Consider the following 17883-nt stretch of genomic DNA (forward strand, 5'->3'; position numbering starts at 1 on the left):
AGACCCAACTATTTTCTCTGTAGTTGCGTGATCTGATCTTGTTGTTTTCTATTGTGATTGAGTACAATCATAATATTGGCTTGAGATTTATATCTCTGATGGGCAAGATATAAAAGTAGTCACAAACACCTTCGTCTCATCGTTTTTGATTCCACAATATCTTGTTTCGTTAATCGATTAAGATTATTGTGAGGTGATTGATAATACTAGGTTGTTCTTCAGGAATATAAGTCTGGGTTATCAATTGGTTCATGTTCACCTTGATTTATCAAAATACGGAACAAAACTTGTAGGTATATCTGTGGGAGACAGATTTATCTACTCAATAGACTTTTCTATGTGATACAGATTTGTTTATCAAGTCTTCGACTTTGGGTCGTAGAAAATCTTGGTTGTGGGTGAGATCAGCTAAGGGAATCAAGTGCGTAATATCCTGCTGGGATCAGAGGCGTAAGGAGCGCAACTATCCCTTGAATCAGTGTGAGATTGATTAGGGTTCAACCACAGTCCATACCAAAGTTAGATTTGTAGTAGGCTAGTGTCTGTAGCGGCTTAATACAGAGTGGTGTTCAAATTTGGACTAGGTCCTGGGGTTTTTCTGCATTTGCGGTTTCCTCGTTAACAAAATTTATGGTGTCTGTGTTATTTTTTTTCCGCATTATATTTTGTTATATAATTGAAATATCACAGGTTGTGCGTTGAATCAATCAATTGGTAAATCCAACCCTTGGTAATCTATATGGACTAACTCCGAAACACTTTCTAGAGAATCAACTAGACAGTCAGACTCAATCTAGGTAAAAGTATCTCAAGGAGTTAATATCTCTTTCTTGTTTTGATTTACTCAAGCTAATAGAAATCAACGAGTCATAATCAAACACAATGAATAACTTGGACGGTACCAAAGACCAATGTCCAATGATCAATAAATGATAATCAACAACCAAAGGTTGGATTAATCTAATTGATGATCTAAACGCACAACCTGTATTATTTCAATTATAAAGATAAACAATATAATGCAGAAACTGAAATAACACAGACACCAGAAATTTTGTTAACGAGGAAACCACAGATGCAGAAAAACCCCGGGACCTAGTCCAGATTGAATACACACTGTATTAAGACGCTACAGACACTAGCCTACTCCAAGTTAAATTCGGATTGGACTATAGTTGAACCCCAATCAGTCTCCCACTGATCCAAGGTACATTTGTACTCCCTACGCCTCTGATCCCAGCAGGATACTGCGCACTTGATTCCCTTAGCTGATCTCACCCACAACTAAGAGTTGCTACGACCCAAAATCGCAGGCTTTAACAATAAACAAATCTGTCTCACACAGACAAGTCTATCAAAGGATAAATCTGTCTCCCACAGAAAAACCCTAAAGTTTTTGTTTCGTCTTTTGATAATAATCAAGGTGAACAGGAACCAATTGATAATCCGGTCTTATATTCCCGAAGAACAGCCTAGATTAATCAATCACCTCACAACAATCTTAATCATATGGTAGCGAAACAAGATGTTGCGGAATCACAAACAATGAGAAGAAGATGTTTGTGATTAATTTTTATATCTTGCCTATCGGAGAAATCAAACAATCTCAAGCCAATCAATATGATTGTACTTTTACGATAAAAGATGCAAGAGCAGATTACACAACTACGATAAAAGTAGTATCGGTCTGGCTTTACAATCCCAATGAAGTCTTTAAGTCGTTAACTTGGTTTTAGAAGAAGAAAACCAAAGGTTAAAGGAGAATCGACTCTAGCACGCAAACTAGTATCACACGTAAGGTGTGGGGATTAGTTTTGCACAATACTAGATGTCTCCTTTATATAGCCTTTCAAATCAGGGTTTTGCCTTAGTTACAAAGCAATCAATATTCACCGTTAGATGAAAACCTGATTTAGATTCAAGCTAATATTTCTCAACCGTTAGATCGAAAACTTAGCTTGTCATACACAAATGACTGTACATTTCTAGGTTTGTTAACCGCACCCAAACGTGTACATTGTTGGTTCAACAATATTCTACCCAAAGAGGTTAACCATATGAGCATTTCATACCAACCATGTTCTTCTTCACCATAACTAGTTCAATTGACTCAAATGAACTAGTTAAGAGAGTTGTTCAATTGCAATGAAATCTTATGCAACTACACAAGAAACAATTGAAGCAAAGATTATTTGATTCACTCGAATCGGTTCATGAACTTTAATAGCCACAGTTTGCAAATGCATTCCTTAGTATTTTAAGATTAAGTTCAGAAGTCATCTTTAGATAAATAACCTTTTCAAGTTCGCAGACTAGGTTCGCGGACTTAAGACACCGGATAGAGTTTACAAACTCCAGCAGAAATTCTCGGGTTTGAGAACTTTGCCGGTTCGCGGACCGGGCTCGCGGACTGGGTTCGCAGACTTGGCTCATGCAAGTAGTTTGTCAACTCCAGCAGAAATTCTCGGGTTTGAGAACTTCGGCAGTTTGCGGACTGAGTTCACGGAATTGGCACTTACCATACTTCCGGTTCTCTTGATTAACAAAGTTCGAAAACTTCGGTTCAAGAAATCCATTAATTATGTAATATAAACTCTCATTCCAATCATTGAAAAATTCTTAGAGGACGTTATATAGTTGTTATACTATTTCTCTTCAAAGCAATTTTCAAAGTGATTGAAACATTCATGACTTTCGTCACTAGGTAAAGATAAACTTGGTCGAAGCGAAAAGCTTACCAACACATATTTCGAGATATAGATAGGCGGGGTATACTCGGCTCGAAATACCAAATGTGTATAATCTAGTTTATATATATAGCATATGACTTTTGTCTCAAAGAGTAGGAGATAGAATATATAGACTTTTGAATGACAGATAAGTTCAAGTCTCCATATACCATTTTGTCGAGAAGTTCCACCGGTTCCTTGAGTATATCTTCTACTTGTATGATGAATCGCCATGAAGTCCTTGAGCTCAACTACACTTACTATCCTAGTCCGAGACTTAGCTATAAGAGACTAGAAACAAGATTTATTGTTTTGATCACTAACATTGACAAACATGCTTGAGATAGCAACGCATGCGAGTTTGACCGAGCAGTGCTCTAACAGTATGGACTAACTCCAATATATTTCCAAGAGAATCAACTATCCAGTCAGACTCAATCAAGGAAAATACATTCAAGAGTTATATCTCTGTTTCTCAAGAAAATCAAACAGATAGAAATCCGTGAGCCTGATTAATATGAGAAACAACTTGAACGGTCCCAAAGACCAATGTTCAAGTATCAATCAATTTATATCAACAGCCAAAGGTTGGATTATTTAATTGATTGAACTACACAAAACCTGTAATATTTCAATTATATAGAAAATAAATGCGGGAAAGAAATAATACAGACACCTGAAATTTTGTTAACGAGGAAACCGCAAATGCAGAAAAATCTCGGGACCTACTTCAGATCTGAACACCACACTATATTAAGCCGCTGCAGACTCTAGCCTACTACAAGTTAACTTCGGACTGGAATGTAGTTGAGACCTAACCAATCTCATACTGATTAAGGTACAGTCGTGTTCCTTGCGCTACTGAATCCCAGCAGGACTCCATGCACTTGATTCCCTTAGCAGATCTCACCCACAACTAAGAGTTGCTACGACCCAAAGTCGAAGACTTGATAAACAAATTTGTCTCACACGGAAAATTAAATTTATCTCCCGCAGAAGTACCTACGAGTTTTTTTTCTGTCTTTTGATAAATCAAGGTGAACAGGAACCAATTGATACACCGGACTTTTATTCTCGAAGAACAGCCTAGTAATATCAATCACCTTACAATGATCTTAACCGTATGGAAGCAGAACAAGATATTGTGAAATCACAAATGATGAGACGAAGATGTTTGTGACTACTTTTTATCTTACCTATCGAAGATTGAATCTCGAGCAAATCTTAGAGAAGATATTACTCAATACGATAGAACAAAATAAGATCAGAACACGCAGCTACAGAGAAAATAGTTGGGTCTGGCTTCAGAATCCAAATGAAGTCTTTAAGTCGTTAACCTACAATGGTTTTAGAAAAATCTAGGTTAAAGTAGAATCGACTCTAGTCGTAACTAGTATCACACAAGAGGTGTGGTAATTAGGTTTCCCAGTTGCTAGTGTTCTCCCTTATATAGTCTTTAAATCATGGTTGGCAATCAACGTTACCTTGGTAACAAAGTATTCAATATTCACCGTTAGATGAAAACCTGATTAGATTCAAGTTAATATCTTTCAACCGTTAGATTGAACTTAGTTTGTTACACACAAATGAAATGTTCAATCATTTAGATATAGGTAACCGTACCTAAATGTGTACAATTAGTTGGCTCCACAATAGTTAACCGAAGTTAGCCATATGAACACTTTCATATCAACCATGTTCATCTTAATCACAACTAGTTCAAATGACTCAAATGAAACCAGTTATAGAGTTGTTCAATTGTTTATATTCTCATAAAATACACAAGACACAGTTGAAGCAAAATCGATTTTGATTCACTCGAATCAATTCATGAACATTATAGTCACGGTTTGCAGAGATTGCATTCCTTATTATATAAATGTATTTGTTCATGAATAAATAGATTTCAGAACATAACCCACTCAGGTAGCAAACGGGTACGCATACCTAGAGTTCCTGGACCTGGTATGTTCACCAGTATGCAAACGGGTACGCATACTGTCTTTCACGACCAACATCAGTTGAAATTAGTACGGACACGGGTATGCATACTATGGTTCTCAGACTTCAATTGTTAAACCAGTACGCGTACGGGTATGCATACTAAGTTCCCGGACTTGGAATACATCTACAACAGTTAGCATACATGTACGCATAATGTGCTATATCCAATCAATGGTTGATTGTTCTAAACTCCCATTTCAATCATTGAAACATTCTTAGAAGGCGGGAATAGCTGTCTCACACGAACTATTAGCTTCAAAGAAATTTTCAAATGATTAAACGGTCAATACATTCCGAGTCTACATCAAGTGACTGTCTCACACAAATCATGTAAGATGTTACCATGCGATTTTCACATGATCATCTTTTGAATTTTGTCAAGAATAAAAGATGAACTTGGTTAAAGCGAAATCTTACTAACACATATTTCGAGAAATATGTAAGCGAGTTAAACTCAGCTCGAAATATCAAATGTGTATAAATCAAAGTCTATATAGTTATACGACTTTTGTCTCAATAGGAGATAGAACAGAAATAGATTTCTGAGTAATAGATGAGTTTAAGTCTCCACATACCTTTTGTTGATGAAGTTCCACAAGCTCCCCTTAATAGTTCTTCGTCTTCAATCGATGAGCGTCGTGAAGTCTAAAGCTCAACTACACATTCTATCATAATCCGAGACATAACTATAAGTAGACTAGAAATCAAGACTTATAGTTTTGACAACTAAACTTGACAAACAAAATTGAGATAGCAACGCTTGCGAGTTCGACCGAGCAGTGCTCTAATAATATAATATGGAAAGATTTTATAATAGACATCACATATAGATTTCAAGCATTGGGTCATGTTGATATTGTGGGTGAATTCAATAAACTGTGTCAAACACGTACTGTGTTAGAGTATCAAGAAGTTTTTAAGGAGTTGAAGGCTTTAATGGTGGGTAAAAACAAGCACTCCTCTGAGGAGTATTTCACTTCAAGTTTTATTAGTTGCTTAAAACAGGAAATACGCATAGCAGTACAAATGTTCTCACCCAAAGGGTTGAGAAAAGCCACACACTTAGCCAGAGTGCAGGAGGCACTGCTTGAAACTACTGCTATGAGAAATAAACCAGCAGCTAGATTACCTCCTCTTCACCTCACAAAAACAGAGCATTAATGACTTCTCCAATATCGAGCAGACCATCTCCAAGACAAAGTACTGCTACAAGTCTAAAGATGTTACCTATCAAAAGGTTGACTTATGCTGAGATGAGAGCTAGGAGGGAGAAGGTATTATGCTATAACTGTAATGAAGAGTTTGAATCAGATCATAAATGTATTAAGCAACAAATACGGTCGAGGTCTCTGGTTCAAATCCAGGATGGCCCAGATGCGCCAGGGAAAAGAATAAAAGAAGCATCTGACTCCTTCATGCATGCTCCACTTGTCTCGGGAGGATATAGCTCAGGTTGTAGAGCTCTGTCCTTGCAATTGGGTTGTTGCGATTAATTTATGTTGGCTGATGAATAAAAAGAAGCAGGACCCTTTGAGAAAGATTCACCTAGCAGTTCACCACTAATTCAAGATATTGTAGAAGAAGAAGTGGAGATATCCTTGAATGCCCTATTAGGTAACATATCCCAAAACATTATTAAAATACAACGGAAGTATAGAAATAGAAAACCACCCGTAATATTGATAGATAGTGGTAGTACTCATAGTTTCATAGGCTCTAAGGTGGCTAGAGTCAGGGTGCGGTATGAACCCACTACACTTTCCAGGTAGATGTTTCTGATGGTAATAAGCTGCAAAGTAAGGCTAAATGCCCAAATTTTGTATGGAACATGCAAGGACACCATTTTGAATTTGGTGTAAGATTATTGGAATTAGGGGATGTGATATGGTGTTAGGGGTACATTGGATGAGAACCATAAGTCCAGTGAAGTTTTACTTTCAAAATTATATAATTCTTTTAAGAAAAATGGTGAGAGCATTGAGATGACCGAATTATCAAAACATGCTCACATTTCCATGATGAATGGGGATGAATGCCACAAGTATCTTAAGAAGCATAACCACGGTTTATTGATCACTTATTTTTCTATGTATGCTACTGATTTAGATACTTCAACACCTAAGCCCATTCAACCCCTACTTAACTCATACATTATAGTGTTTCAAGAACCTAAAGCTCTTCCACCACACAGAAACCATGATCACCATATTCCCCTTCAACCAATATCAACACCCCCAAATCAAGGGCCCTACAAAATACCATATATAAAGAAAGACACAATTAAGAAGATGGTTAAAGAAATGTCGACTCTGGAGTTATCGGACCAAGTCACAACCCTTTGTCTTCACCAGTTCTTCTAGTCAGAAAGAAAGATGGAAGTTGGAGATTCTGTGTGGATTACAAAAGGTTAATGAGTTGACTATCCAGGATAAGTACCCCATTCCAATTATTGAAGAGTTTTTAGATGAGCAAAAAGGCTTCAAGGAGTTCTCTAAGATAGATTTAAGAGCAGGCTACCACCAAATCAGGGTCACACCCTCAGATGTTCACAAGACAACCTTCAAGACCCATCAAGGGAACTATGAATGATGTGTTTAAACCATTTTTGAGAAAATTTATCCTCGTTTTATTTATTTTTTGATGACAATTTGGTCTACAACCCTGACATGGATACTCATCTCCAGCACTTAGAAACTACCTTCGATATGCTCAAGAAACATTCACCGTATTCCAAGCTCAGTAAGTGCTCTTTCAGAAAGTCACAACTAGAATATTTAGGACATATCATCAGTAGTGAAGGGGTGGATTCAGACCCTGAGAAGATTGCTTGCATGAAAGGTGGCCTACCCCAACCTTCAAAAGACAATTAAGAGGGTTTCTTAGTCCAACAGGGTATTATTGAAAGTTTGTGAAGAAATATGGGTTGATTTGTAAACCATTGACCCAAATGGTTAAGAAGAATAATTTTCACTGGAATGAAGAAGCTCAAACAACATTTGATCAATTAAAGGAAGTTGTTACTACTACTCTAGTTCTCATTTTACCTGATTTTTCTAAACCTTTTGAATTAGGTACTGATGTTTGTGATAATGGAGTAGGGGTTGTACTAATGCATGAGGTTAGACCTATTTCCCACTTCAACAAAGGAATGGGCACAAGATTCCAATCTATGTCAACTTATTAAAAGGAAATGATGGTTGTGATCATGGCAGTGAATAAATATAGGCCATACTTACTGGGAAATAAATTTATTATATATACAAACCATCATAGCATCGAGTACTTCGTTAAACAGAAAATTCATACTATATCTCAGCAAAAATTATTGGCTAAATTATTGGGGTATAACTATGAATTAAGGTACAAAAAGGGGTCTAAAAACAAGGTAGCAGATGCCTTATCTAAGGTGGTGCTTAGTGAAGATTCTAACCACTATGCTCTAATACAAATACAACCCACATGGGTGGAGGAAGTACAACAGAGTTATGTGGAAGACCAAATGGCTAAGTGTTGATGGTGGATTTTTGGCAAGGGATAAAATCATAAAATCATGATACTTCATGTTTCTGACCCGGCTTCAGGAATGTATGTGACGATTCATATTTTACGATCCGTGAACCGTTTCACGATCTCTAACTGAGCGAACATTCCTCTCAGAGCTATGATGAATACGTTTATCGAAAGGCCTCCCAGCTGAGCGTCCGATGGTTCACACATTTCATCATCACCTCTACATAGAATCAAAATGATTGGGCGGCTCCTAGACATGATGTTTGTTAGAGAGCTTAACGCCTTCAGGACGTCACGCTGCTCGTTGTTCCCTGACTACGTAGAGAGACCGTGTATATAATCTCTTAATGATTGGGAGGTTCCTAGAAATAATGTTTGTTAGATAGCTTAACGCCTTCAGGACGTCACGCCGCTCGTTGTTCCCTAACCATGCACCCCTCATAACGAGTATGATGCTTCCATTATCTCATATCTCGATTCTGCAAATAGATTAATTCTAGTGTGTCATTCATCAACTGAATTCCTAGAAAATAATATATTCTATCTCATTAATCCGTTCCATGGATGATCTTCATCTAGATTCCATGGATTAGTAATAGATAACCACTTTGTTTCATTACTCCGTTCCCTGGATTCCATGGATTAGTAATAAATACTCAAGTCATTTTTTACTCTGTTTCATGAATCATTCTCAGCCGAATTTCATGAATTAGTAATAAATACTCAAGTAATTTTTATTACTCTGTTTCATGAATCATTCTCAGCCGAATTTCATGAATTAGTGATAAATAATCAACAATCAGGCATCTGGGCCACCACCGAGTAAGCCGCGAGAAAATGGTGCAAGTGTACTTGACAATAATGCACGAACGATCACCAAAATGTACGAACGAGCATTCAAAAATATGGACGAACAAAGAACTTATGAAGAAAAATCATATTAAATAAAATAAACAAGAGACCTGGGATCGGGCCCACCGGCCGGACGGTCATGTCGTCGTGGCCGGTCCCCCTCTTCAGTTATTTTATTATTTCCCTCATCTTATGAAGACTCCTTCATTTGAGCAAACTCCCTCGTTTGAGCGAAACTCATAGTTTCTCCATACTTTCATCAAACAAAAATAGGGAAAGGTGTCAGGGACCGGGCCACCTAGCCGGCTGGCCATGCCCTAGCCGTGGCAGGTCCCGCAACTTACAATCCCTTATTTTCTCAAATTATTATTTCCTTCATCTCATGGAACTCCATCGTTTGAAAACCCTAGTTTTTCAATATTTTCTCAAATATTGATCAAACCATGAAAAAGCCAAATGGTCACATGACCGACTAGGCTTCTCACGTCAAAAATTAAAATATTATTATTCTAATATTCTCAAAATATTGGTCGCATGAGCAAAGTTCTACTTGCTCATTCGAGCAAAATTGAGAGTTTCAGTCAAGATCAAACTCTTTTGGAAATCCAAGATATTGCTCAAACGCGCACCAGCAAATACCAAAACTCTGAGGACTAAGACACAGGAAATATGGTGACACGGGCATGCCACCTTGACCGACTAAGGTCGGCCTTAGGCTTGCAAGGAGCCGGTCCCACACTCTTTCATAATTTTGATCTAATTATCTCTCAACTGTTCATATTGGGTCCAAACTCTCTTCAACCAACTTGAGACTCGCTGAATCGGCCGTTGTAAATCCAAGTTCACTAACTCCATCTAATGTGATGTTTACCTTCCAAACAATCAGATGTAGAGTTTTAGAATAATACAATCACCAGGAACCAAAAGAAATTTTTCTGGTGAAAATTTCTAATCTTGACTTAATCAGTGACAATAACCAAAAAATATGAACAAAACGTGATGTAAATTGAGGACAAAACCTATTTTCATATGAAAATAAGTATCTTTTCAGCACACAATGTCTTGTTGGGCATCATCCCGTTTTTGTTGGCGAAGGTCTTCTCAAATCGGGCTAAAGTTCTCCTCGGTGGCAATCCATCATAAAAACAAATGGCACCTAGAATTGAGGACCTTATATATTCAAATTCATCACAAATGCTACAATCTCATTTGGACTTTCTCCATCACACCAATAATATGGACGAATCACCGTGACGCATCAGATATTTTTCATATATATGTTTGGGTTGTAGCATGAATTGCTTTGAATGAAATCAGTCATGTTACACTGATCGCATATTGAATCATGCGGTCTTTCCCAACCCATATGGTGGGCGAAATCTAGGGTTGTCAATGGGTACCCATTACCCGGATCCGGACCCGGTATGTTAGGGTCCGGTTCCGGACCCTAAAGTTGAACCCATTAGCTACTTAGGACCCGACGGGTAATTACCCGATTGGACCCGAATTTAAACGGGTCCAAACGGGTAATACCCATTGGGTACCCGTTTATTCATTCTTTTATTCATGTTTTTAGCAAAATTATAAGTATTTTTTCTAGTTTTAGCTTTGATATTTTACTCATTTAAATTTTTTCTCTTACATTTAATCTTTATTTAGTACATTCATAAGAAATAATAATAATTTTTTACAAAAATTACTTAAATCCAAGCTAAAAAGAGAAATATATTAAGTTTTTGAGATTTTTTAAATAGTTTTCTTTAGACCCGATGGGTACCCGGAACCGACGGGTACCCGGATATTTAAACGGATCCGGTTCTGGGTTCACAAATTTAGGAACCGGACCCAGAATCGTTAGGAACCGGACCCGACCTTTATAAATAGGATCCGGGTCTAATGATATCCGGAAGGATCCGGACCCGTTGACACACCTAGCGAAACCCCTTCAACATGGTCTAACACGAATGATGGTCCACCCACTGTATGGGTCGGGACGCACCGTGTGACTTAATCCGCCGTTAGTTTAGCATTTTCAGAAAAAGATGACAAGCATTAAAGATATTGTTGTTTACGCATGAAAATTTGTATTGTATGGACCACAAAAGAAGAGAGATGCGGATTCCCCACTCTTTGACTACAGTTTGACAAATTCAACAGCTGATAGTTATTGCTGAGACCATCGCATGCAGTATCACATCAAAGATCTCGCATTTCACACTCTACTGCAGAAACCACCTCACAGACCCAATTTTCTCCATTTACTCCTGGGATTTAATTCTGTTCTCTTCCGGAATAACAATTAATTACAAACATTCCGTAAAAAAAATAAAAATTATATACATTTCCGAATATTCCTAGTTTTCCATGTGGCAATACAACTGTAAATCCCATTTCCATAGCGATTCTGTTTTCTGTATTCTGTTGGAATTAGGAATTTGAACGCAATTCAGAATATGATTCAAGCGTCTGTATTCAGCTATATATAATCTTGACCCATCACAACAAAAAGATTGATTCTCTCTCAAATTTCTTCTTCTTTGTGGTTTAAGGCTTACACAGCTTCTTCTCCCCATAGGTAATACCGTGAAACCCCATTCTTGATTTTCTTTTGTTTATTCAACAATAACTGTGAATTTGTTCTGTCTGTATATTTTTCTATTATAATCAAAGGGGGGTGTTGAATTTTTTTGTTTTTGTTTTGAAGCATGTTGAAATTTTGTGTTAGTTTGTTACAGAATTTGTGGAATTATCTTCTGAATATTATATATGTTTTGATATAATTGTCATGCAGACCCATGTTTGATAATATGCCCTAGCCTATATATTTGTCACTTGTTTTTGAATTAAACATCTCGTTCTGATTACAGGAAGTTCATTTGATTGAGAATTGAGTTTGGTTTGGCGATGGATATAGTAGAATATACGGGTGATGGGACGACAGATTTCCGGAAAAACCCTGCTGTTAGGGAGAAGACTGGGGACTGGAAAGCTTGCTATTTCATTATTGGTATATACTTCTTCTGTTTTTAATTTTATTTTTTTAATTAGTTGGGTATGATTTGTGGTGAATTTTGAGAGTTTACTGACTCAAGTTATTGTGGTTATTATAGGTAATGAATTTTGTGAGAGATTGGCATACTATGGTATGAGTACCAATTTGGTGAATTATCTTGAAACTCGGCTCAACCTAGGTAATGCTAAGGCAGCTACACAGGTCTCGCTCTGGTCGGGGACTTGTTATCTTACTCCATTGCTTGGAGCCTTGGTTGCCGATGCTTGGTTTGGAAGATACTGGACTATTGCTGGCTTCTCCATCTTATATGCTCTTGTAAGTCGTAAGAATTCATGTTTGTTTTTTGTTTGTATTTCAATTTACTTACGGGGTCCAATTTCACAGTACCTTCAGTACTTAGAGTATATTTATATGGTTTCGGTACTCTGAATCAGATAAGTTTGAGTATGTTGGATAATTATGGGGCTTCCAAATATATTGCTGCAGGGTATGACATTGCTAACACTTTCAGCATCACTTCATGGACTGAAGCCGACATGTGATAATAAGGGTGCTTGTAGTGCTTCACTTGGACGGACTTTCGCGTTTTTCGTACCACTTTATTTGGTTGCTTTAGGAACTGGTGGAATTAAACCTTGTGTTTCATCATTTGGTGGGGATCAGTTCGATGATACCCATGAAGTTGAGAAAGTACAAAAGGCTGCTTTTTTTAATTGGTTCTACTTCGCTATCAATGTTGGAGCTTTAATCGCTTCATCTGTTTTGGTTTGGGTACAAATGAATGTTGGTTGGGATTGGGGATTCGGGATTCCAGCTATTGCTATGTTCATTGCTGTGGTAAGTTTCTTCGCTGGTACCGGTTTGTACCGTTACCAAACTCCTGGTGGAAGTCCTTTTACGAGGATCTGTCAAGTCATAGTTGCATCTTTCAAGAAATCTGGAGTACAAGTGCCAGAAGATAAGTCTCTTCTTTATGAGATGTCAGATGGAAAGTCCGATATTGTAGGAAGTCGAATGCTTAATCACACTGATGGTTTGAGGTAAGCTGTTTTTCACATCGAATCAGTCTCTCCTGGAAGATATCACACTGTAGTTCGATTTTTATTTTTATTTTGAAGCATGCAGTTCTATTTACTATTAGCCTGAGAACCTTCCTTTACTTGTTAGTTTAAGAAACTTAATACAGTACATGTTATGTGTGCACCTTTTGGATAATCAGATAGTGTTTCTCTTTCATTTACTTAACATGAATGTTTCTCTTCTTCAGTTTCTTCGACAAAGCTGCGGTGCAAACTGAAACTGACCGTGCCTTACAGAACCGGTGGAGACTTTGCACAGTTACACAAGTTGAAGAACTCAAGGCGATCATCCGAATCCTTCCTGTATGGGCAACTGGTATAGTCTTCTCTGCTGTTTACAGCCAAATGAGCACCATGTATGTATTACAAGGAAATACCATGGATCCACATATAGGGAAATTTAAAATCCCATCAGCCTCACTCTCTACTTTCGACACAATCAGCGTCATGATATGGGTACCCCTTTACAGCAAATTCATAGTTCCATTTGCTAGCAAGTACACTGGCCATAAAGAAGGATTCACTCAACTTCAGAGAATGGGAATTGGCCTAGTCATATCAATTTTTGCTATGTTAGCTGCTGGAATCTTGGAAGTCGTTCGGCTTGATATGGTGAGAAAGAATAACTACTATGATGTCGAGTACTTGCCCATGTCGATTATGTGGCAAATTCCACAATACTTGCTTATTGGATGCGCAGAAGTTTTCACCTTTGTTGGGCAGTTGGAATTCTATTACGCCGAAGCACCCGACGCAATGAGAAGTTTATGTTCCGCTCTCAATCTGACAACAGTCTCGTTAGGGAACTACCTGAGCAGTTTTCTTGTAACCATTGTTACAGCTATCAGCACAAGAAATGGTCAACTTGGATGGATTCCTGATAATCTCAACCGAGGTCATCTCGATTACTTCTACTGGGTTTTGACAGCTTTAAGCGCTGTTAACTTTGTGGTTTACCTCTTCATCACAAAATGGTACACTTGCACGAGTAAAACTGCAATCGCGAAGGCTGGCTAAGAAGTTTACAGTATCTGATCATGTTATGCTTAAATCATTCTTTTTCTGTCAATTACATATCTTGGGTATTTGGATTTATACTTTTGATTAGCATGTAAATATGGTAGGGAATCAAATTCTATCTATTATGGATTTCTTTTACATTTTTCATCTCAATGGAATTATGAATTGTGCATTTTCTTCAATCACTTACTTTTTTGTCTCCTAAAGTTTAGAATTCTTGTTTGAATGGGGGGGTTACATTAGAATCAATTCCAAAGAATTTTTTACTGCATCAAGTAAAGATAACCCAATCTTCTTCATTATGCAAAGTAGCTTTTCTTCTTTTTGCTTTGCCTCTATAAAGTTTGCTCATAATATTCTAGTTTCTATATATAAGCCACTTTACCAATTTGTGAAAGAAAACACAAAAAATCTGCATTTCTGTAAATCCTCCTCATGCTGCTAAGGAATTTTTAAGCTGAACCATGAAAAAACTCAAGGTTGAAGTATGCATGATCTCGGCTCGCGGGCTAAATCGGCCGTCATCGCTGTGGAAGCTCCAGTGGTATGCAGTTGGATGGATAGATCCAAACAACAAATACTGCACCAAGGTTGATGCTTCTGGTAGCAAAAACCCAACATGGAAAACCAAATTTTCAGCAGTAATTGCGGATGATAACGATGCATATGAATCGAAATCTCCAACCTTAAAAATTCAAGTGTTCAGTAGAGAACCAATCTTTCTCAGGGAGAAACTTCAGGGAACAGCTACCATTCTCTTGAGGGAATTTGTGGACAAATATTATAGTAGTACTAGTAATGTGAACAATTCATCGTCGCCATCATCAGGGTCAGTTGAAGAAGTGGGAAGCTTTCAGTTGAGGAAGAAGACGTCTGGGAAACCACAAGGATTGGTGGATGTTTCTGTCAGGATATTCGAGGATAGGGACGATGTCGGTGGACGGTTTCCGACTTATCATTATTCAGGTACGGTAACATTCTTACGTCGTTCACAGACTGATTTTGAATGAAATTATCTCACATGATTGAACAAATGAAAATTTCTCTCTGTGTAGTTTAGTTGTTGCAAGTAATTTTGACTGACATTTTGTGCTGGCTATTTTTGTAGGCAACAATGGAGAAGGATTTGAATTGGGAGGCGGAGAACGAGGAGGAAGTCAGATGAATGAAATATTTATTGGAGGGGGGAGGTGGTCAAATGTGGAAGACCAGCGTCTCCGCCATCACCACCACCATTACCAATCCGATCCTGATTCTCATCCTCAGCCGCGCCCGACAGCTCAAGGTAGGTGGTCGGATCCAGAAGACTACCCACATGATCCTCGCCAGCTACCTGATTATTCTAATCCTCAACAAGACTACCCCCGTGATCCTCATCAGCCACCTGATCATTCCCGTTCTCAACAACGCTCTGAATTCCACGGTGGGGGATTAAATGTCAGGGACAACCATCCACATGCTAATACTCAGCCAAAGGATCATTCTCAATCTCCAGAAACCCAAGGTAGATGGTCTAACGCAGATGACGACCACCATATCTCACCGCAACCACCTGATGATTCTCAACAGCGCTCACCACAAGGTAGGTGGTCAAATGTTCGCCGCCGCCGCCACCACAACACTAATAATCAGCAGAAGGATTCTCAGTCTCAGTCTGAACTGCAACCGGAAATCCAAGGTGGATGGTCAAATATAGAAGATCACCACCACAGCTCACAACAGCAACCTCGCTCTCAGTCACGCACAGCAGCCCCTCCAAACTGGAGACAACCAAAGGGAGTATACCCCGATTCCCAATCGATGATGCCAAATAACAACTCAAATCAGCAATCATTTTCAGCACAGAGCACACAAGGCTCCTACAGACCGCCTCCTCCACCCCCGCCACCACCATCTCATGTGGGGTTTTTACCCAGTTTTCTACCAAGAGCAGATCCCCGCTTCTCAAGTGCATATGCAGATAACAGAGGACCTGGTGGTGGGACGGCCCCAGCAGGGCAAGGTGCTGGTCCCCAAAATAACAGTGGTGCAGCAATGGGTATGAGTGCCGGGGCATTAGCAGCTGGTGTAGTTCTCTTCGGTGACGATTTCATTTCAGGCTTTGACATCCCACCAAATTTGCAGGAAGAAACTCCTTATTACTACTAGATAAGTTCAATCAGATGTCAGCATACACAACTGTAAAATCTGTAATGAAGTGTTTTTCTTTCTATCAAAAAATTTAGGTTTAATTATCTCTTCAAAATCTCCAGACCTTGTGCTATAAATAAATACTGTATATAAATAAATGAATAAAAGGTACAAATTGGTAATATTCACCCAAACTAAGGTCATTCACTTTTTCATTTCAAAAAGATCGAAAGAGATAATGTACAAACTATTCTGAGGAGAAGACTCCACCCCCTCTTTTTCTCTCTCTCCACACAGAATGAGATGAACACCCTCAAGGCCATTCAAACTTCTTTCCTTCCCACCAAACACGCCTTCCTCAAAAACCAAAAACTGCCCAACAAGAACATCAAATTCACTACCTGCTGCAAATCAAACGATGCCAAGTCAGGCTCAGAATCATCTTCCCCCGAAGGAGATAAGAAAAAACAAGAACTCCTAGTGAAAATAGCAATGCTTCAAACTCAGAAGGTTCGCCTTACCGATTACTTAGATGAACGCTCTGCTTATCTATCCGAATTCGCTGAAAAAGCTAATGATGAGTTCAATGAAATTGGCGAAAATGCTCTCAAAGAACTAGATGAAGCTGAAAACAGGGTCTGCCTTTTACTATTTGCAGCGTTTATTGAAAATATGAGTTCTTGTAAACATTATAACTGCTCCAATGATAACCCAGTTCTTCATTTGTGCGTGTCAGATTATGGAAAAGCTAGAGCTCAACATGCAATCTTTTGAAGAGAACGCAGAATTGAACAAATTGGTTATTGAGGAAAATGAGAAGAAAGTGGGAGACTTCGAAGATCAAATAGATAAGGATCGGAATGAAGGCTTGTTCTTCAAGAACTTGGGGCAAAAAAAACCTGTAAATCAAGTCAAAGCAAAGGAAGAAGCCAGGAAGGTCAAAGAAGTTACAAGAAAAAGTGCAGGATCAAATACTCGGAGAAACTTTTACCTTGCTTTACTAGGGCTGACATTCGTGGCAGTCGCTGATTCCTTGTTCTCTAATCCATCTGATTGGATGAAACCGGCAGTGTTAGGGCTCATTTCAGTGGCTTTGCTTTCCCAATTTATTTATGAGCAAAGTCTGTCATCAAAAACAGAAAGAACAGATCAAGAAGAAGAACAGAAGTGAACAGGATGAAAGAAAGCAAGATACTTTATGTGTGGGTTACCAACAATTAAACATGGAATATAGCATGATTTAATAAACCCGAGCAAGTACTTGCAACTCGGGGCTGATATATCATCACCTATTTGCTTTCGCATCATCAAGAACTGATCTGGGCAATCTCTTTGCCAGACCATAACATGTAACCAAGTTACAATTTCTGATGCAATATGAACATTTATACTATTGAATTAAAAGCAACAAATGTCTTAGCTAAAAGTTCCCTACTACCAAGGTGGCAGTTGGCACTGTTTAATATATACCCAAGTGAATGCTTGCAGCTCGGTGTTGATACAGCATCACCTATTTGCTTTTGATAATCAAGAACCAATCTGGGCA

At 38.3% G+C, this 17883-nt stretch overlaps 3 protein-coding genes across 3 annotated transcripts; all 3 read left to right on the plus strand.

Moving 5' to 3' along the window:
* The first annotated feature begins 11344 nt into the window (after positions 1-11344).
* Positions 11345-14389, plus strand: LOC113310083 (protein NRT1/ PTR FAMILY 8.1-like). Its single transcript, XM_026558636.1, has 5 exons — positions 11345-11670; positions 11963-12102; positions 12206-12423; positions 12595-13148; positions 13376-14389. Exons 2-5 carry the CDS (start codon positions 12000-12002, stop codon positions 14202-14204), a joined length of 1704 nt encoding a protein of 567 aa, XP_026414421.1. The 5' UTR covers positions 11345-11670; positions 11963-11999; the 3' UTR covers positions 14205-14389.
* Positions 14390-14577: 188 nt separating this feature from the next.
* LOC113310084 lies at positions 14578-17861 on the plus strand. Its single transcript, XM_026558637.1, has 3 exons — positions 14578-15173; positions 15316-16973; positions 17074-17861. The coding sequence occupies exons 1-2, from the start codon at positions 14672-14674 to the stop codon at positions 16353-16355; spliced, it is 1542 nt and encodes a 513-aa protein (XP_026414422.1). The 5' UTR covers positions 14578-14671; the 3' UTR covers positions 16356-16973; positions 17074-17861.
* LOC113313006 lies at positions 16830-17508 on the plus strand. Its single transcript, XM_026561737.1, has 2 exons — positions 16830-16973; positions 17074-17508. Exons 1-2 carry the CDS (start codon positions 16830-16832, stop codon positions 17506-17508), a joined length of 579 nt encoding a protein of 192 aa, XP_026417522.1.
* Positions 17862-17883: the final 22 nt, after the last annotated feature.

This window comes from Papaver somniferum, chromosome 9, assembly GCF_003573695.1.
Source record: "Papaver somniferum cultivar HN1 chromosome 9, ASM357369v1, whole genome shotgun sequence".
NCBI classification, from domain to species: Eukaryota; Viridiplantae; Streptophyta; class Magnoliopsida; order Ranunculales; family Papaveraceae; genus Papaver; species Papaver somniferum.